The sequence below is a fragment of the Hemiscyllium ocellatum genome, chromosome 18, assembly GCF_020745735.1.
Source record: "Hemiscyllium ocellatum isolate sHemOce1 chromosome 18, sHemOce1.pat.X.cur, whole genome shotgun sequence".
Classification (NCBI taxonomy): Eukaryota; Metazoa; Chordata; class Chondrichthyes; order Orectolobiformes; family Hemiscylliidae; genus Hemiscyllium; species Hemiscyllium ocellatum.
Window position 1 is genome coordinate 16745825 of NC_083418.1, and position 22441 is coordinate 16768265.

Consider the following 22441-nt stretch of genomic DNA (forward strand, 5'->3'; position numbering starts at 1 on the left):
TTTTCTCACATCATCCTTACTTCATTTGCATATCACTTTAAATCGATGCCTCTTTTGTTTTTTTTCTCTCTCTCTTGTTTTTTTCTCCTTCTTTTATGAGCAGGAGTTGTTCCTCTCAATCTACTTTGTCTAGCCCACTCATGATTTTGAAAATCTTTGCCTCATCTCTCCTTGTCTTTCTCCTGTTCAGGGATAATAGTCTGGACTTCTTCAATCTGTCCTCATGGCTGAAATTTCTCATACTTGGAACCATTCTTGGAATCCAGCAGAAGATCTAACAAGTGTCTTGTACAACTCTCTGTATTCCCCTATTAATAAAGCCATGAACACTGATGCTTTATAAACTGCTATCTCCACCTTCAATGATCTGTACCCCTATTCAACCAGATCCCTCTGCCCATGCCCCATGATTGAGTTATTCCCATGCAGCTCCACCCTGTTCCCTGACTGGTGTTCTGATTGCTATCTCCCATGCCTCTAAACTCTCAATTTACCTTTTCTGTTCAACCCACAAAATCCTCATCACTAACATTGAAGGGGGGGAGGGGGCATAATTTAGGGTTGTGCTGGTGTTGAAGTAGGGACAAACATCTCATAGCCCAGCCAAACCATGCCCTGCTGGTCATATTTGTGCAACGATATCTTTCAGCCAATGCTCCAACTCCCTTCATCAATCCCATGCTATACCTCAGGGCCTATAAGCTTATCTGCTCATTACACAAAGCTGGGAGATCCTCCTAATTCCTGTCAGGAGCAGAGGAAGGCAGGCAAAGGAAGCACTGAGGTATTCTGAAAACCAAGTGCTTAGCTGGTGAGGCTGAGATACAGAACTAGATGCATGTTAAATAGAGGATTCGCAGGTTAGGAGGGCGGTGCTGAGTTGAGGGAACCGACTGAGACAAGGGAGTTGAGGGAACCGACTGAGACCCCACTCCGGCCTATCACCCTCACCTTGACCTCCTTCCACCTATCACATCTCCATCGCCCCTCCCCCAAGTCCCTCCTCCCTACCTTTTATCTTAGCCTGCTGGACACACTTTCCTCATTCCTGATGAAGGGCTTATGCCCGAAATGTCGAATTTCCTATTCCTTGGATGCTGCCTAACCTGCTGTGCTTTAACCAGCGACACATTTTCAGCATGTTAAATAGAGCAAAGTGAGCCCACACTCAATGAATCAGATCAAAGCTCTGCAAGGCTGCCACTACAATATCCAGAAAGTCCTTATTAATAGGCATTTTCCAGATACTTTAACTGGAAAATAAGGTTCCTCTCAACATCAGGCGGCAGGAACCTGGGTTTGATCCAGCCTCGGGTGACTGCGTGGAGTTTGTACGTTCTCCCCATGTCTGTGTGGTTTCCTCTGGGTGCTTTGGTTTCCTGCCACAGTCTAAAGATGTGCAGAGTAGGTGAATTGGCCATGCCAAATTGCCCTTGGTATTCAGGGATGTGTAGATTAGGTGCATTAGTCAGGGGAAATGTAGAGTCATGAGTTTGGGAAGGTTACTCTTTGGGGGGATGGGGGGGGGGGGGTGGGGGGGGGGGTGGGGTCGGTGTGGACTTGTTGGGCCGAATTGCATCACCTTTTATGACCTCTTTACCAATTTCTAGCCCTCTCCAAAAGGGTCATCTACTTCTCTGAAAAATCTCAGCATTATTTAGATCATCTCATTGGTGTAGATTTCTCAAGCAAATTTTGGGCATCCCACATGGAAGTTGGATGAGCCTGAAAATACCTGCACTTTTACCATATTCAGTTCAGCCCTTGTAAAGTGTGGCTATGTTAAGTTCCACCCAATCCCTGCACACTACCCCCCCGATAGAACGATGGACTCAGGGCTGAGCCCTCCAGATTCTGGCCTTTGACATCATTTCAAGCAAACCCCAAAGTTACAAAACCCAACCTCGTTTACTGGAGGTAACATTCTATAACCATCTCATCTGCCGGTCGACCAAGTTTCCTGAAATCTGGGGACGAGATCTACCTGTTTCTTCACACTCCTCAGTGTTTCACCCTTTGTCCATTTATTTAGTATTCCTTGCTTTGCCAGCCTTGTCCAAAACCATTACTTCACACTTGTCCAGACTGAATTCCATTTGCTTCTGTTTTGGAATCGAACCAGTGCACTGATATAGTCATGGACCATACAGGACGGAAACAGACTCTTTGGCACAACCAGCTAGTGTCAACCATAATCCCAAAACAAACTAGTCCCACCTACCTGCATTTGGCCAATATCCCCCCCCTCCAACATTTCTTATTCATGTATTTATCTAAATGTCTTTTAAATGTTGTAACTGTACCTGCATCCATCACTTCCTCTGGAAGCTCATTCCACACACAAACCACTCTCTGTATAAAAAAGTTGTCCCTCATGTCCTTTTGAAGTCACTCTCCTCTCAATTTAAAAAAAAAGTCCCACCCTTGGGAAAACATACCTGCCATTCACCTTATCTATGCCCCTCATAATTTGATAAACTCCTGTAAGATCACCCCTCAAACACCTCTGCTCCAGTGCAAAAAGTCCCAGTTTTTAAAAGGCATCAGGGTGGGTGTATAAATAGGAAGGGTTTTGAGGGACATGGGCCAAGTGCTGGGAAATGGGACTAGATTAGGTTGGGATATCTGGTCGGCATGGGTGAGTTGGATCGAAGGGTCTGTTTCCGTGCTGTACATCTCTATGATTCTCCTTATAACTCAAAGCCTCCATTTCCAGCAACGCCCAGGTAAACGTTTACTGAACTCGCTCCAGTTTAATGTTCTGTATGGTCTTAGCATAACGCCCCAACCCCGACACTCCAAGGTCTGAGCAATGAAGGTGAGCATGCTAAACACCTTCTTAATCACCCTGTGACACAAATCTCAAAGAATATGTCCCTGAATCCTTAGGTCTATCTGTCCTACAACACTACCCAAGGCCCTACTTTTCATTGTACAAATCCTGTCCCTCTTGTTTCACCAAAACACAATATCCAAATTAAACTCCATTTACCACTCCTCAGCCCATTCACTCAATGAATATCTTCTTACAGTCGATTACTCTCTTCTTCAAAATCAAGTGCATTTTCATCCACAACTCCTGAATTGTACCCATCACATTCAGGTCCAATTTACTGAACCGTATCACAAATAGCAAGGGACCTAATACTGAGCCTCTAGGACCCCACCAAAAGCAGCCTTCCAGTCCACAAAACGTTACCCTGTATTCTGGTGGCTGAGCCAACTTTGAATCCAGTTTTACTACTTTTTAGATTAGGTTTGAATCCCTACAGCGTGGAAACAGGTTCTTCAGCCCCCACATGAGCACATCAGTCCTCTGAAGAGTAACCCACTCAGACACATTTTCCTCTTACTCATGCACCTAACACTACGGGCAACTCTACATGGCCAATTCACCTGGACTCCACATCTTTGGATCGTGGGAGGAAACCAGAGCACCCGGAGGAAACCCACGCAGACACGGGGAGAATGTGCAAACTCCACACAGACAGTCACCCGAGGCTAGAATCGAACCTGGGTCCCTGGCGCTGTGAGGCAGCAGTGCTAACCACTGAGCCACCATACTTTACCTTGGATCCCATAGTCTTTTACCTACACGGCCCATTTGCCCTGTAGAACCTTGTCAAAAGCCTTTGTAAAATCCATAACGAATATTTCACATGTACTGTGCTCATTGACCCACCCTGTTACTGCCTCCATATATTCAATTATGTTATTCAGACAGGACATTCCCTCAACAAGCTACTCACCTGTGAATTTCTAAATGAAGATATATTCTGCCCCTTAGAATAGTTTCCAAAAAAATTATTTCAGAATTTTTTGCCACAATTTTCCCATCACTGAGATGGACTGCGATGACTTTGGTCTATCCCTTCCTCCCTTTTTAAAATAATGACGCAATGTGAATTGTCTTTGTAGTCCTTTTGCACCATGCGTGTAGTCACAGGGGATTAGAAAGTGTGTTAGTTATTTCCTTCCTTCACAGTCTCGGATTCATTCTAACTGTACCTGGGAACCTATTCACTTCCAAAAGTGTTAAACTCCTTAACATTTCCCCTCTAGTTATGTTATGTTCAGCCAATATTTTGCTGATTGCCATCTCTGTACACTCCATCTCTTTTGTGAAAACAAATGTAAAGTCTTCATTGAGTCATTCCAAGAGTTCATGTACAGATTACCTTTAAATTCCCTGATAGATCAGCATTTTCTCTCGTCATATAGTTGTTCTTTAAGCATTGATTAAAGATGGTTGAATTTGCCTTGATTTTACTTGCCAATATGTTTTCATTCCTTCTCTTTGCAACCCAAATTTGCCTTTTTAATTTCAGCTATTACAACTTTAGGTTTTCAGCAACATTTGGGTCCTTAGTATTTATCAGAAACTTCTCTTTTTTTCTCTTCTGCTTTCCTTAGACTTCCTTGCCATCCAGCGGCCTCTGGATTGGTTAGTTCTACTCTATTATTAAGGAAACAGATATACTCTGAACCCTCAACATAATCTTTTTGTCTGTCTTCCTGTAAATTGACAAGGACTTAACTTTAAGCATCTGTTTTCAGTTCATTTAAGCTCAATCAAATCTCAGTTCCGTGTAATTAACTTATCACAACTTGAGAACTTTTATTCCTGGTCTGTCTTTGTTATTTTTTTCCCAAATAGCTACCACAAATATAATTGATTTTGGATCACTTTTGTCACGGTGCTCCCCACCCGATAGCCCTTGCACCTGGCCAGCCCCATTCCCAAAACCCTAAGCTCTGCTCATGTTGGATGATGTTTGTTTTATTGTATTATGCGATGAGCCTGATGCCTGTGTCCTTGCATTACAGCTAAGTGGACTTCTTCTCCTGGCAGCTGTGCTATTGCTGTTACTTTATCCCTCTGCGATCAGACACATCGTGTCAATCAATACGGTTGTCTTTGCTGGAACTGTTTACATCATTGTTTTATCTGTTGTGCTCCTCATTCTTGGAATTCTGGGAAGTGTCGCGGCCTACCGGGAGAGCAGGGGTCTGTTAATGCTTGTAAGTCTGCCTCATTTCCTTCCGTTCGTGTTTTTATGCTCTTTATAAACAAATCGCCTTTAAGTTGGTGTTAAGCATGACGTTGGTTGGTCTAAGTGTCAGAATGTTGCAGTGAATACCACCCTTACTGTGAATCACAGATCCCACAGTCTCAGTGGGATCGTTGGACATTCGGATTTGGGTTGATCTCCTGCCGATGGAGATCAGTTGGGTTTATAAAGTCCCACTCAGGGAAGAAAATACACCAACTAAAACTCAAGACGTTACTCCCGTAACCAATGCACCCCATTGTTCAGAACGATAATGCTCAAGGGCATGTCAGGGTGTCACAAGGCAGTAATTGTCGGGTAAGTGGCCTCAGTTGCCATTGACGCCAGAGTAGGGCCCGTTTACCAGTTTCCATTCAGGCCAGTTCCCTGCTCACGAGGTCACTGAGGAAAGCCGGTGATTTAAAAGCTGGCAGTGAGTAGTCCCTGGGGGAATAACTTCCCTCAAACACACTGCCAAAGATCAGATCAATGATCAGCCAGGCCAAGAGTATAACTTAAGAACCACTAACAAAACCCAACAAAGCCATTTGGCTAATTCTTCACTAGAACTGTGCCCTGCTCCAATCCCTGAGATTTCCAGTGTCCTCTTTAAGGAAGACCTGTTAATGAGTCTGATTGTGATCTGGTGAGCCTTTCAGCATTTGTTTTATGAGTATATTGGGTGTATGTTCAATTAGTTCCATTCAGTTACAACCAATATCGAGTGCCCAGTGCAGCCTGGAATCCACCTTGAGTTGTATGGATTATTTTCAGTCCGGTGAAAGAGGGAGGGTGAGAGAGCTGAGACAGAGATGTGGATATAGAAGGTATTTCTGTTGTTTGCCACCTTTACCTGAAATGAGGATGGTCTGTCTTCTTTCAGTTCTTCATGCTAATCTTGGTGGTCTTCATGGCCGAGCTGGGCGCTGCCATTAGTGCTTTACTCTTCAAATATCAAGTAAGTGCTCTTCAGAACAAACACAACAACCTCATGTACAACCTGGGAAATCTGAGACAGCGGAGCCTCTCAAGACTGGCTCACCCTTAAATATCACCATTGAATATGACTGATTTACAACATCAAATCAAAAACACTACTGATCTCAGCCTTCAATATAAGCTACACTCTGAGATAAAGAATTCCAAAGATTAGTCCTAAATATTCTCTTTTTATGAGTCTATTCTCCCGAGAATTATGCAGTCCCTAGAGTGGAAACAGACCATTCAGCTCATCAAATCTGCTCCAACCTTCTGAAGAGCATCCCACCCAGGCCAACTCCATCCCTGCACTTCTCATTAGCTTGTGCACCATGGGACAATTTAGCATGGCCAGTCCACTTAACCTGTGGGAAAAGTCCAGAGCACCATGCAGACACAGGGAGAATGTACAAACTACATACACACAGTTGTCCAAGGCTGGAATTGAACCCAGGCCCCTGGTGCTCTGAGGCAGCAGTGCTAACCACTCAGCCAATGTGCCAATTCTCAGCTTTTCACCCAACAATGGTGGCTGGACCTACAGCTGACTAGCCGCTAAGCCGTGGAATTCCTTCCTGAATCATCTCCATCTCTCTGCTTTTCCTCCTAAAGACACACACCTTAAAACACACATCTTTGTTCAAGCTTTTGGTTGAATATATTCCAATGTGGCAATGTGTCAAATTTTGTTTCATGACATTACAGTGGGACTGGGTACTCAGTTGGCTGGATGGCTGCAAGTGGTTCAGACTGAAGTCATCAATGTCAGTTAACTTCCTGTTCCGGCTGAGATAGACTGAAAACCGACTTTCCCTGCCAGCCCTGAACATTGATGGTGCAGCTTTACCTCCAGCAAGTTATCTGTCTGATGTGACAAGTGTTAACCCTCAAAACACAAGGAGCTGAATGTGTATACTGTGCTATTAACAACCCAACAGGCATTTATTATACCGAAATACTAAGTGCAGAAATTGCCTTCAAATGTAATAAGTGCCGCGGCTAGACTTATGTGATTAGATTACACAGGGCAGCATATTCCTAGCCATGTGTCATGCTTCAAGTGATCTCCAATAAGATGGAGTATGGGATTTTTATGCCCTCAGGTTACCTGATATAATCCAGTGACAATACAATGAAAGGTTGCCCATTCTGGATGTGGGCCTATCCATTCAGGCCCCGGGGCATCTGGCCATAGTTCTAAACAATAATCTTCAACAACTCTTGCTGTTGCTCATCTTCTAGCTGTTGCCAATTACAACAGACTCTGGCCAAACTGTAAGAGATTGAAGACAGTCTCAAGGTTAATGTTAATGTCTGGTGATTCCACATATAGATCCAGAGAACTATGTACCTGAACCCTAAGGTCTCTCTGTTCGACAACAGTACCCAGGGCGTTATCCTTAATTGTATAAGCCCTGTCCTTGTTTGTTTTGCCAAACTACAGCACCTCGTATTTATCCAAATTAAACTCCACCTGCCACTCCTCAGCCCATTGACCCAATTGATCAAGATCCTGTTGTAACCTTAGCTAACCGAATTTACTGTCCAATATACCACCACTTTCTGTGTCATCTGTGGCCAGCGACTCCTTTCAACGGCTTTAGTATCGGTTTATATCAGCGTCAGTATGTAACTTCCTACGGCTTTCCCTTCCGCCTTGTCAGGCTATAGTCCAGGATTCCAGTGAGGGATTGGCTCCCCCAGCCCAGGGTTCCAGCGAGGGTATTGGCTCCCCCAGCCCAGGGTTCCAGCGAGGGTATTGGCTCCCCCAGCCCAGGGTTCCAAGGAGGGTATTGGCTCCCCCAGCCCAGGGTTCCAGCGAGGGTATTGGCTCCCCCAGCCCAGGGTTCCAGGGAGGGTATTGGCTCTGCCAGCCCAGGGTTCCAGCGAGGGTATTGGCTCCCCCAGCCCAGGGTTCCAGCGAGGATATTGGCTCCCCCAGCCCAGGGTTCCAAGGAGGGTATTGGCTCCCCCAGCCCAGGGTTCCAGCGAGGGTATTGGCTCCCCCAGCCCAGGGTTCCAGCGAGGGTATTGGCTCCCCCAGCCCCGGATTTTCAGCTGGAAGTTCTGCTCTCCTTTCGGCCTCTTTTCAAGACCAATATATCATCCAGGGTGTAGGGATGTAATACTGGGCAGATGTGACCTGACCCACTGACCTGTACAGTTTCCAAATGTGGTCTGCGAATCTCTGCTGAATGATTCCATTCATGCAAGCCAGATTCCTGTCAACTTCAGCCTTCTGCACATCAGTCATGAACTTTCAGTGGTCTGAGCGCACAGGCATGTAGGTCCCTTCTTTTCCTTTCTCCAACCCTTTCAATGTTATTCCTTGTTAGAACCTATCAACATGTGCTGCGTTTCTCAGGATAAACACTGTGTGCTGCACATGTCCTGACACTGTTTTCAAGTTGATCACGTTGTTAAGAAAGTGAATTTGCTGTTATCGCCTCCATTGCTGCAGCTGCTTTGTTTTCCAGTTGACAAAGGAGTATTTTGAAGATGATCTGATAAACTATTACACAGGAGACAATCAGACCAGTACTTACACCGCCTCGACCAATTCCATCATGATTTCAGTAAGTTCACCTCACTGAATCTCTCCTCACCAACGCAGTGAGTATGTCTCTTTCTGAATTTAAACATTGTCTATGTACAGGAGGGAATTGAATGTCAGATCAGAGACATTTTTCAAAAGGTTTGATTTATTTTCTGTTTTGCATATTTTTTCCAAGTCCTAGCTCTACAAGTTGGCCAGGTGATCTTTTCCCATCTCTGCCCCAAACCTCTTTGCATCATTCCATTTGTCCCAGTTAAGGACATGCACTAATATGAATGAAAGGTTCCCTTAGAGTGAATTCAAGCCTTACTCCAAGGTAGGAGTTCAGGTTTTGCTCATTAGGGGCCTTGCATTTGTCTGAACATCCGGAATGAATGTCGATCCCTCAAGCCTGCTCCATCTTTCAATACGATTAAGGGCTGATGTGTTTGTGTTTTGAATTCCACATTTGCCTCCCGATGATCCTCGATTCCCTGTCTAACAAGACTCAATCCATCATGGTCTTGCAAACAATGAATGATCCTACTTCCACCAAAGAAATTCAAGTCAGCAAGTCTCCCATGCAAAATGAGATTGAAATCATTTGGCTCCGTCCCTGGGCCTGTTTGCTGTGTGAGAGTTTGACTCAGAAAGAAAAGAGTTCCAAATGCTCAGGGAGGAAAAGGAATTCTCCATATCTCTGTCGTAACTGGATGACCCCTGATTTTAAGAGTTCCCCTAATTCTGGCCTGGCACCTCTTTTCTTTCATTCACTTTGCCTTGACCATCTTAGATACTTCAATGAAGTCACCCTTTACTCCTGTAAACCCCAATGGAAACAACTCTAGCTTGTCCAAACCTATCTTCATCAGACAGTCTGGTCATTCAGATATTCCACCTTCAAATTACAGCCTATCCCTGTTTACTTTTTCTTTTTCTTTTTGCTTTTTCACTCTATCTCTCTCAACTCCACATTTTCCCACATTATCTTTCAGATTTTTGTCCTCTCTGTCAACCTCTATATATTCTGTTTGCAAACTCCATTTGTCTTGTTCACGACATGTTCCTACCTATGTTTGTGTCACCCGCAAACCTAGCTATCATACCTTCACTCCCTCCGTCTAAGTCATTGATATGAATTTTAAATATTTGAGTCCAAAGCACAGACCCCTGTGGGACTCAACTTGCCATTTCCTGCCAATCAAAGACATATCTTGGCATTTTGTTAACCACCCAACCAGTCGTCTTTCTGTTTTAAAATGTCACCCCCTACACAATGTGCAGATTGGATTAGATTCCCTACATTGTGGAAACAGGCCCTTCGGCCCAACAAGTCCACATCGACCCATTTCCCTCTGACTAATGCACCTAACATAATGGGCAATTTGGCATGGCCAATTCATCTGACCTGCACATTTGGACTGTGGGAGGAAACCCACGCAGACATGGGGAATGTGAAAACTCCACACAGACAGTCACTCGAGGCTGGAATCAAACTGGGGTTCCTGGCGCTGTGGGGGAGCAGTGCTAACTATTGAGCCACCGTGCCACCCCCAAGAAATGGGGCTGGTCCAGGATTTGAACCAGAGACCTAAAAGAGAATCATACCCCTAGACCAACGAGCCACTGCAATATGCTTTGATATGGCATCTTATGAAATACTTTTAGGAAATCAAAATACAATATGACTACAGGCTCTCCTGTAACCCCAACCCATATTCCTCCACCAAATAGCTACAATAAATTGGTTAGACTTTATATTCTTGTCATGAAAACATTTATTTATTTATTTATTGAATTGATTGCCACATGTACCGAGGCACAGTGAAAAGCTTTGTTTTGCTAGCAATGCAGGCAAATCATGCTGATCTTTCCTGGTTATCTTGAGTTTATCTAATTGACAAGCTATAAACTCTTTAGTGACATTATCATAGCCCACAAGTTTGCTCTAAAACTAACCCCTTAAATATTTCATAATCTGGCTGTTCAGAGATGTTATCCACGATGTGGAAGAACCGGTGTTGGACTGGGGTGGACAAGTTAAAAGTCACACAACACCAGGTTATAGTCCAACAGGTTTCATTAGAAGCTTTCAGAGCACTGCTCCTTCGCACGGTAGCCAATGGGGCAGGATCATAGGACACAGAATTTATAGTAAACATTTATTATAAGTTTACTATAAATTCTACGTACTGTATTGTATGGAGTTGTATTATACTTGGATTTCCATAAAGCATTTAATAAAATGCTATATCAAAGAATATTGCTTATTGTGAATTGACATTTTAACACAGGAAGAAGGCTGGCGGGATGGTTAATGAAACAAGAGTATGCCACACTACGTCTTAGATCGGCAGGATATGACAAGTTGAGTCCCACAGGGGTCTGTGCTCGGACTCAAATATTTCAAATTCATATCAATGACTTAGATGGAGGGAGTGAAGGTATGATAGCTAGATTTGCAGGTGACACAAACGTAGGTAGGAACATGTGTCGTTTTTACATACAAACATTCACAGGCCTACCAGGAAAGCACAGTTAACTGAAACTTAGTGGACAACACTTTCAGAGAATTTGCTTAGACATAATCGATCCTGATGAAGGGCTTTTGCCCAGAACGTCGATTTCGCTGCTCCTTGGATGCTGCCTGGACTGCTGTGCTCTTCCAGCACCACTAATCCAGAATCTGGTTTCCAGCATCTGCAGTCATTGTTTTTACAACATTGTTTTTACCATAATCGATCAACTCCCTTCTTTCAATGCAACAACACGGTTCCAGTTAACAGCAAATTGTGTGGAAATACTTGTAATTAGAACATAGAACACAGAACAGTACAGCACAGGAATAGGCCCTTCGGCCCACGATGTTGTGCGAATATCAAGCCAAATTAAACTAATCCCTTCTGCCTGCTCTTGGTCCATATCCTACCATTCCTTGTGAATTTATGTAATTATTGAAAAACCCCTTAAATGCCCCTATCGTATCTGCTCCACTGCTACTACCCCCACAGTCTGTTCCAGGCTTCTACTAACATGTGCAAAACAAAAACTTGCTCCTCATATCTCCTTTGAACTTCCCCCTCTCACCTTAAATGCATGCCCCCTGGTATTAGACATTTCAACTCTGGGACAATGATTCTGATTATCAACTCTACCTCTGTGTCTCATAATTTTATAAATGTCTATCAAGTCTCCCCTCAGCCTCTGCTGCTCCAGAGAAAACATCCTGAGTTTTTCTAGATGCTCCTTATAACTCATGCCCTCTAATCTAGGCAACATCCTGCTAAAAGTGTTCTCATAGACAGTGGGTGGTTCCTTATTAAATGTTTTTACCCATACATAGAACAAGCAGACTGGGCCTTGTTTTAACCCACCACAGTATAATTCTTCTTTAATCCTTCATTGAAATTCAAACTCACCAGGCAAGTAACCCACTGATTTAGACAGGAGAGTGTTACTGAGTCAAACTGTCACACAGCGAACAGGCCAAGGGACTGATTTCAGTCTCACTTTACATGAGAGGGCCTGCTGATTTGTATTTCCTTAGCCATAAAAGAAATATTTTTAGGTAAGAAAAATATTTCTAATCCTACTCCTGAAAGGAGGCTGCAATTGAAATGCTCTCTCCCAGACACTGCAATTTGGAAAGAATAATCCGGACATTTTAACAGACTTTCCTTCTGTCAATTCATTGAAGTTTATATAACAATATTGGAAATGGGATAAAAGCAGTCATCAGTTGGAAGCTGAGCCAAAAAAAAAAGCTTCAGAGAAACATTCGAGCTAAACGCCTCCAGCAAGTGGTCTATTTCAAGCAATAACCGCTGATTCAACTTGTTCCTTTGTCGTTTAGTTTGAGTGCTGTGGCGTAAATGGTCCAAAGGATTTCTTGCACACCTTAGAGTTTGTCATTCTAAACCCTTTCCATGAGGTACCAGAGGCTTGTTGCAAGAGGGACAAACTCACAGCCGACAGAGCAATCATCAATACGCACGAATGTTTCGCTGGAACTGTTGACTTCATCAACAATAAGGTACAGGAAAGTTGCTTCACATCCAGACCAACTCAGATGAGGACATGATAGAACTTAGAAGGTATTCTCTCATGTGCAGTGATATCCAGAAAAAGTGCCACCATGCAAATATCTAACAAAATGAAGGCAGCATACTCGTTGGAACCCACTTGTGATCCATGTATTTCAAATATCTTTCATTTCCAATTGGACTGAAATATTTAGTGAAACAAAATCAGCTACATAAACAGAAATTGCTGGAAAAGCTCAGTTCACTCGATCCGAAACGTTAACTCGGATTTCTCTCCACAGATGCTGCCAGACCTGCTGAACTTTTCTAGCAATTTCTGTTTTTGGTTCAGATTTATGACATCTGCAGCTCTTTCAGTTTTTAAGATCAGGTGCATATTGGTGCTTTCTTTTATACACTGCATGTGTATGTAGAAAATAACAAGCAAATCTTACTGTCATTCAGCTAACTGTGGGACAAGTTTCAAGGACATGACAATTATAAAAATATATCACGCTCTCTATTGGCGGTGGCTTAGTATTTGCTGAGCAGCTGCCTGTTTGCGAGCAGCTCAGGACTTAAGTGGAGTGGGTTTGGTCTCTCTGGATCGGGTTAACGATATGGCTGCACAGAAATCCCTTTGTTCATTTCTCTCAGTCTTCCCAGAAACTGGATGGGCAGCTTCGTAACTTTCTCCTCTATCAGTGATTCTCCAGTTGGTCCAATCAATAACATCAGACACCTCTCCTTCTTCCTTAGGATGTGGTTTGGAGAAACTGCCTTCTGCTCAGAAATGTACAGCAGACACTTTGGGTTAATGGGTCCGGGATGAGTTGATTGATTCACATTGTCTCAGTTGGAAATAGACAATGATATTGTTCAGTCCAGCCTGTCTGTCTCTAATGCACGGCTGACTCATTAAGAAAGAAACCCTCTGTCTCAATAGCTCCAGCCTGCGGCATTTTCTTAAAAGTTGCAGGAAACCTCTGTTGTTTCAAAATCACAACTTAAATATTCCGAAATCCTTTTGTTGAAGAAGAAAAGGGCAAAGTGTGCGGGTGGGTGGCAGGTTTGTGGGAAGGGGAGGTAAATGTTAACTGACAGCTTGTGAGATAGAATGGGAGCTCCACACTCGGGGCTCCGGGGAGAAAGTGAATAGAATACATTTGTGGAGTACATCTCTGATTTGTTACTGACTATGCTGGAATTGAATAGGCTGATTCAAACACAATGTCTTCTCTGTCTCTCTGTGAAGGAGATATACTGGGGTTGGGTGGGGATGGGCATGAAAAGTCTCCACATTCAGGTCAAAGGCAGAGAATGAGGGCAGGGACACAAATAGAAACTCTGCCGCTCTCAGGGATTCCTGCCACAATGAATGCACTGATACCAGCTTGTGAGGGGTTACTCAGTGAGCCCAAGTATGACAATAACATTACTGACATGAGGATGTAGGAACAGGAGAAGAAGAGAGGTCTGTTCTTCCACGATGTAAGATGTGAAAGTGATGGAGGGATGAAATAGCTACCTTCAGCAGAGAATTCACACGCTCCAGATCTCTTGGAGAGAACATCCTAGGACCATCTCAGCCCTGTGGAGCTGATGAGCACTGAAAGGAGTTAACAACTCAGGAAACATCCCACTCAGTGCAGAACATTCCAGAATCAGAGAGGCCGCAGGAGCCTTCTGTGACATAAAGGTTCCAGGATCAACTTCTGAGGAGGAGCTGTGGAAATTGAGACTGGGCCTCTGTGCAATTTCCTGGTGAAAATGTCGGTTAAGCCGACAATGGCTGATCACTTCTGGGAGCGCTATCATCATTTGACAACGGGAAGGGAAATGGAAACTTTAAACATTGAGCAGCTCGGCTAGATTGTTTCAGGTTATTGAGACTCTGTGTAAGGAAGATGGGAGAAGAGTGAGGTATGATGTGAATTTTGATGAGTCAATCTTTGTCCTTTGTCAATCACTGAGCTAACAGTTCCATTGGCAGTGTTCTGCCCTCTTCCATGTCCCCTCACCCCACCTCACGCTGAATCCTCCATCTTCCCCAACACCATTATCCTTCCAGAACAGCGATACCATCTTGGGACAATATTAAAAATTGCACCACTTGGTCTTTACTAGACATGTCCAGTATCCGATATAAATGTGAGATGATGCACTTGGGCAGGATAAAGAGGGCAAGGGAATACATGGGAAACATTGAGGATCAGAGGGTCCTTCATGTGCATGTCTACCAGTCTCTTCAGGTATCAGGACAGGTGGCTAAAGTGGCTAAGAAGTGGCTTATACTTGTCTTTATTAGCAGAGGCTTAGAGATTAAGAGCAGGGAGGTGATGCTGGGACAGTATAAAGTGTTGGTAAGGCCATAGCTAGAGTACACGGTTCTGGAATCCACATTCTAGGAGGGAATGTGACAACACTGGAGAGGATGCAAAGGTGAGTTACCAGTTGCCTGGGCTGGAGGATTTCAGCTGGGAGAGAGGTGTATAAACTGAAGAGGGACATGGATGGGGGAGTTAGGAAGGAACTTTACCCCTTGATGATAGGGGGGAATCAATGACCAGGCAGCATAGATTTAAGGTAAGGGGATGAAGGTTTTGACGAGATGTGAGGAAACTGTTTTCACACAGAGTGTGGTGAGAAGGTGGAACTCACTGCCTGTCAGGAGATAGAGGCAGAAATCCTCATAACATTGAAGAAATATTTAGGCGTGCACTTGCCCTGACAAAGCCGTGGGCTAAGTGCTGGAAAATGAGGTTAGAATAGTTAGTTTATACCCAGTGCAGACCTGATGAGCTGGAGGCCCTCTTTCTGGGCTGTAGAACTCGATGGCTCTATCACTCTCCAGGTATTTAAAACGGTCTGATGCTCATGGTTTCAACTGTGGGACAGGAATTGCTAATTGCGCTGTAATTTTGAGAAAGCAGCCAGGCTACTGGGGCTCACTAATTCCCTTTGCTCCTCCCGGTCCCTTGGTTACGCAGCATATGGTGGCAACATCTTGAAGACAGCATCTGGATGGATGTTACCTCGGCGATGGTAGCACAAGTCAATTGATGCTGCCTGGAATGGTCTCCGTGGAACAATTCAAAAGGCAGTGGTGACCACATTGGTGCAGGCAACATTTCTTTCCTGGTGAAACTGAGCTTCAGACATTCAAACAGCTGTAAAAACTTGCCACAATAGCTTTTGGGAAGAATTACAGCCCTCTGAGCTGCAGAAATGCAGAAAAGGCCTAAATACATCCAACTTGGCCGGTAAATCCCGTCCACTGAGTGGGAGAGATATCTTCGATATTGCCTGAATGTTAAGTGCCTCTGAACTAGTCACTTTGCACAAAATAGAAAGTAATGATATTAGAACATAGAACATAGAAGAGTACAGCACAGAACAGGCCCTTCAGCCCAAGATGTTGTGCCAATCATTGGTCCTCATGTAAGGTAAACCTAATGTACGCACCCTCAAATTTCTGTGACCATATGCATGTCCAGCAGTCTCTTAAATATCCCCAATGACCTTGCTTCCACAACTGCTGCTCCCACAACTCTCTGCGTAAAGAACCCACCTCTGACATCCCCTCTATACTTTCTGTCAAACAGCTTAAAACTATGACCCCTCGTGTTAACAATTTCTGCCCTGGGAAATAGTCTCTGGCTATCAACTCTATCTGTGCCTCTCATTATCTTGTAAACCTCAATTAGGTCCCCTCTCTTCCTTCTTTTTTCCAATGAAAAAAGTCCGAGCTCAGTCAACCTCTCTTCGTAAGGTAAGCCCTCCAGTCCAGGCAGCATCCTGGTAAACCTCCTCTGGATCCTCTCCAAAGCATCCACATCTTTCCTATAATAGGGTGACCAGAACTGGATACAGTATTCCAAGTGCGGTCTAACCAAAATTTTATAGAGCTGCAACAAGATCTCATGACTCTTAAACTCAATCCCCCTGTTAATGAAAGCCAAAACACCATGTGCTTTCTTCACAACCCTGTTCACTTGGGTGGCAATTTTAAGGGATCTATGTACCTGCACTCCAAGATCCCTCTGTTCCTCCACACTGCCAAGAATCCTGTCTTTAATCCTGTACTCAACTTTCAAGTTCGACCTTCCAAAATGCATCACTTCGCATGTGTCCAGGTTGAACTCCATCTGCCACCTCTCAGCCCATCTCTGCATCCTGTCAATGTCACACTGCAGGCTACAACAGCCCTCTATACTGTCAACGACACCTCCAACCTTTGTGTCGTCTGCAAACCTACTGACCCATTCTTCAATCCCCTCATCCGAGTCATGAATAAAAATTACCAGAGTAGAGGCCCAAGAACAGAGCCCTGTGGGAACCACACACCACTGACTTCCAGGCAGAATACTTTCGTTCCACTACCACTCGCTGTCTTCTGACGACCAGCCAATTCTGTATCCAGACAGCTAAATTTCCCTGTATCCCATTCCTCCTGACTCCTGACCTTTTGAACAAGCCTACCATGGGGAACCTTATCAAATGCCTTGCTGAAGTCCATATACACCACATCCACTGGTCGACCCTCATCAATTTGTCTAATAACATCCTCAAAGAACTCAATAAGATTTGTGAGGCATGACCTGCCCCTCACAAAGCCGTGCTGACTGCATTTAATCAAGCCATGCTCTTCCAGATGGTCATAAATCCTATCCCTCAGAATCCTTTCTAACACCTTGCAGACAACAGACGTGAGACTTACTGGTGTGTAATTGCCGTGGATTTCCCTATTTCCTTTCTTGAAGAGAGGAATTACATTTGCTTCTCTCCAGTCCTCAGGCACGACTGCAGTGGAGAGCAAGCTGTGAAGCAATCACATTTCTCGCTTCCCAAAGCAGCCGAGGACAAATCTGGTCCGGGCCTGGTGACTTGTCAATCTTAATGTTTGTCAAAATTTTCAGCACATCAGCTTCCTCTATCTCTATCCGTTCCAGCATGCTTACCTGCTCCTCAAAGGTTCCATTCACTACAAGGTCCTTTTCTTTAGGAAAGACAGAAGCAAAAAACTCACTTAGGGCTTCCCCTACCTCCTCAGACTCTATACACAAGTTCCCTATGCTATCCCTGATCGGCCCTACTCTTTCTTTGATCATTCTCTTATTCCTCACATACGTGTAAAATACCTTTGGATTCTCCTTAATCCGTTCTGCCAAGCCTTTCTCGTGCGCCCTCCTGGCTTTCCTCAGACCATTTTTGAGCTCCTTCCTTGCCTGCCTATAATCCTCTAGAGCTGAGCAAGATCCTTGCTTCCTGCACCTTACATAAGCTTCTTTCTTTTGACGAGAAGCTCCTCCTCTCTCGTCGTGCAAGGTTCCTTTATCTTACCCCTTCTTGCCTGTCTCAGAGGGACATATTTAATTGTCACTCGCAACAACTGTTCCTTAAACAGTCTCCACATGTCTATAGTGCCCTTTCCATGGAACAATTGCTCCCAGTCCATGCATCCCAACTCACGTCTGATAGCGTCATAGTTTCCTTTCCCAAATTAAATATCCTCCCATTGTGCCTGCTTCTGTCCTTCTCTATAGCTATGTAGAATGTGAGGCAGTTGTGGTCACTATCACCAAAATAGTCTCCCACCGTAAGATCTGACACCTGCCCCAGCTCATCGCCAAGCACCAAATCCAAAATGGCCTCTCCCTTCATCAGCCTGTCAACGTACTGAGTTAGGAAACCCTCCTGAACACACCTTACAAAAACAGCTCCTTCCAAACCATCTGCTCGACGGAGGTTCCAATCAATATTGGGAAAGTTAAAGTCACCCATTACAACAACCCTACTACATTCACACTTTTCCAAAATCTGCCGACCTATGCTTTCTTCCATCTCCCTGCTGCTATTGGGGGGCCTGTAGTAAACCCCTAACGAGGTGACTGCTCCCTTACTGTTCCTAATTTCCACCCATACTGACTCAGTAGGCAGACCCTCCTCAACAATGGAAGCTTCAATAGCTGCGATACCCTCTCTGATTAGTAGTGCTACACCCCCTCCTCTTTCTCCCCCCTTACTATTTTTTATAATTTTCTGAGCCCTGGAACATCCAGCAACCATTCCTGCCCCTGAGAAACCCACGTCTCTGTTATGGCCACAAGATCATAGCATATTCCTATAGGCTCTTCAACATCCACTACTCTGAACAGGTCGGAATGAAGATAGTAAATGACCTGATTAAAAATAGTTAATCATACCCCTCCAAACCCTTCCTATTCATATACCCATCCAAATGCCTCTTAAATGTTGCAATTGTACCAGCCTCCACCACATCCTCTGGCAGCTCATTCCATACACGTACCACCCTCTGCGTGAAAAGGTGGCCGCTTAGGCCTCTTTTATATCTTTCCCCTCTCACCCTAAATCTTTTATGAAAGGTGGGATACATAACTAGCAGGTTAAAGGGAACTGGCAGGTTTTTTTTTTAACAAGGCAGGATTAGTGAAGATTTCTTTTGGTAGATATGTGGTGCAAGTCTAACATATAAGCTCCAGTCCTTTTCACACACTGAACCTGTCCCAAAATAGCAGAGGAGTATCCAACTCTCTCCCTCTCTCTCTCGCCAACCTGCTAGGTGTTCAAATGAATAGAATTTAGCCAGAGATGAAATGAGTCCTCTTTTGGAATAGTTACAGACACACACATAAAAAAAAACACATTTTCTGTCTTCTACAGGGCTGCTTCGATCTCATTTCAGAGAAAGTGGAATATTATCTTTACGGGCTTGGAGCACTGAACATTTGGATCTTAATAATTGAGGTAATCCTTTAATTGACTTAATCGCGACGATATTCGCAAAACGTACGGAGATTGAAGGTGTGAGATTGCATCAAAAATGACTGACCACTCAGTATTTTCCCTTCTCCTTGCTGCCTGTAAACAACATGGGAAAAATTTACTGGGAGAAAGTGGGGACTGCAGATGCTGGAGATTAGAGTCAAAACGTGTGGTGCTGGAACAGCACAGCCGGTCAGGCAGCATCCGAGGAGCAGGTGAGTCGACGTTTTGATCATGGTGAAGAGCTGATGCTCGAAACGTTGACTCTCCTGCTCCTCGGATGCTGCCTGACTGGTTGTGCTTTTCCAGCACTTTTTAACCGCAAACAATTTCTTCCCAAACCGAGGAATTGGAGAGGGTTTCCTGGTGATAGTGACCTTATCCAGTCTGACTTCCTTAGCTTTGTAGTGACCTGAGGCTTCCCTTCTCCTGTGTGTTTTTGCCAGGTCCTACATTACAAACAGAAGTCCTGTATTTTCCTTAGTTCTGTAGTAAGTGTGACTCCCCTCAACATATGATCAACTTGTTCTTATGGTTGTACCGTATCCAGCGCCATTCACAACTCTTCAGATACTGAAACGTCACATGCCCACAATCAGCATGATTGATAATTCAGTTATTGCAGTGTACCTTGTAGATGGTACACACTGCTGTCACTGTGTCGGTGGAGAAGGGTGTGCATAATGTAGGTGGTGGATGGTTGGCACCACTCAAGATGAATCCTACCGGTCTGAAAGGCACTCTGACACCATCTCTACTGGTTACGTCCTGCCCTGGTGCCAAGTGGGTGGGCAATGGTGTTCCTAGGGCATAGTTTGCGAGTTATGCTTGTGCAATAATATCACACTGTTTCTTGAAATGTCTGTGGGACAGCTCTCGCCATTTTGACACAAGCTGCATCAAATTAAGTAAAAGATGTTAGTAAGGAGCACATGATAAGGGGCTGGTGTAGTCATTGTCCTTCCTGGTGCAATGTCTGGATGCCGGATTTCCTTGAATGTTTTGTGGTGACTGTGGTTATTTCAGAAGGTAGGGGAAACTGAGGACCGCAGTTGCTGGAGATTAGAGTCGGGAGTGTGGTGCTGAAAAAGCACAGCAAGTCAGGCAGCATCCGAAGAGCAGGAGATTCAACGTTTCAGGCCTAAGCCCTTCATCAGGAATATTTCAGAGGGCAGTTAGGAGTTACTCAGATTGCTGTTGGTCTGGAGTTACATGTAGATCAGACAACGTAAGGATGACAGATATCCTTCCCTTAAGGAAACAAATTTCTTTTTAGAAAACAATAAAATGTCCATATAAACTGGCAATTCCTAGATCTTATTAATTAATTGAATCTAAGTCCCAGCAGCTGCTTTCATGGGAACTGAACCTGTGTCCCCAGTGCATGAGACTACCAATTGACATAACCACATCTACCCTAACACAATAAAAAGATTAATCTTATTACAGTTCCTTTCACAGACCCTGAGCCATCCAAAACACTTTACTTGCTGAAAATGTGTTGCTGGAAAAGCGCAGCAGGTCAGGCAGCATCCAAGGAGCAGGAGAATCGACGTTTCGGGCATGAGCCCTTCAATGGTTCATGCCCAAAACGTCGATTTTCCTGTTCCTTGGATGCTACCTGACCTGCTGCGCTTTTCCAGCAACACATTTTCAGCTCTGATCTCCAGCATCTACAGTCCTCACTTTCTCCTAAAACACTTTACATCACAGTTTCATAAACAGAAACATGATGGTGATCAGGTCATCTGCTTTCAGTGGTGTTCATCTTTCTCTTTTCAGATATTTGTGATGATCTTTGCAATCTGGCTCTACCAACGAGCTTAGAAGAGCTCTCTCCCTGGTTGTTAACGTTGTTTAATATTGACAGAAGCAGACAGTCACCTAGTGGCAACTGTAGGAACTGCATCACTTTGTGGAGCACCTCAATGTAATGGACACTTCAATCATTCTTACCATCAGACTCTGAGCTGAAAGTATGACTTGTGACAGAAGACTGGACTGGGAGTTTGACCAGAGGCTACAAACCCAGGTGGAAACAACACAGTGGGGAAGAAGGTGGAGAGCAGTGCGGATTTGTAAATGAATGAACATACACATAATATCTACACAATGTACAAGAAAGAAACAATAGATCTTACCTCCAGAATCAATGACTGACATTGTCAACTTTCTTTGTTGCTGTGAGATGCAATGTGTAATTCATATTGTGAATGATTTATTTTTCAAATAATGTTCTGGTTGATGGCGAGTGATGTCAGGGACCACGGAGTGCGGGTTTGTGGGGTGAGGGTTGATGCTGTTGGACAGGGGTGAGAATGGATGCTGTAGGATGGGTGATATAGGATGGATGCTGTAGGATGGGTGATATAGGATGGATGCTGTAAGATGGTGATAGAGGATGGGTGCTGTAGGGTGGGTACTATAGGGTGGGTGGTATAGGATGGGTGCTGTAGGGTGGGTGCTGTAAGATGGTGATATACGATGGGTGCTGTAAGGTGGGTAATAGAGGGTGGGTGCTGTAGGGCGGGTGTTGTAAGGTAGATGTTGTAGGGTGGGTGCTGTAGGGTGGGTGTTAGAGGGTGGGTTCTGTTGGGTGGGTAATATAGGATGGGTATTGTAGGGTGATACAGGCTAGGTGCTGTAAGATGGTGATATCAGTGGGTGTTAGAGGGTTGGTGATATAAGAAGGGTGATATAGGGTGAGTGCAGTGGGATGGATGATATATGGTGTGCACTGTTTGGTGACTGAGTAAGACACTCCCATCAGCTTGGTCACCATAAGCTGAAGCAGCCAACCAGATTCCAGTTCTGACAACCCCTGTTTTGTGGTGAGTGGGAGACATGTAGGGTGGGGAGAGGAGAGGGATAGGGTTGGGTGGGGGGAATGGGGTGTGAAATATAGAGGCATGGGGTGAGGGTGGGGGTGCTATCTGATATATTGATATACTTCCAATAAATTCTGACCTGAAGAGTTTAATTGTGGACGGTGTATCTCCTGGTTCTGGGTAAAATACAGCATCATCTGTCAAAAATCATGATTTGTCTTCTGGAGTAATGTCCATTCC

At 44.4% G+C, this 22441-nt stretch overlaps 1 protein-coding gene across 5 annotated transcripts in view; it reads left to right on the forward strand.

Annotated features, from left to right (window-relative positions):
• The window catches only part of LOC132824140 (tetraspanin-18-like), a 186531-nt gene extending 164684 nt beyond the window's left edge, over window positions 1–21847 (forward strand). For all 5 annotated transcript variants that reach the window (XM_060838393.1, XM_060838394.1, XM_060838396.1 and 2 more), the window contains 6 exons: window positions 4828–5022; window positions 5935–6009; window positions 8507–8605; window positions 12419–12598; window positions 19272–19355; window positions 21156–21847. In XM_060838393.1, the coding sequence (XP_060694376.1) occupies window positions 4828–5022; window positions 5935–6009; window positions 8507–8605; window positions 12419–12598; window positions 19272–19355; window positions 21156–21200 (678 nt within the window). In that variant the 3' untranslated portion in view covers window positions 21201–21847. The remainder of the gene's footprint in view (window positions 1–4827; window positions 5023–5934; window positions 6010–8506; window positions 8606–12418; window positions 12599–19271; window positions 19356–21155) is intronic.
• The last annotated feature ends 594 nt before the right edge of the window (window positions 21848–22441 follow it).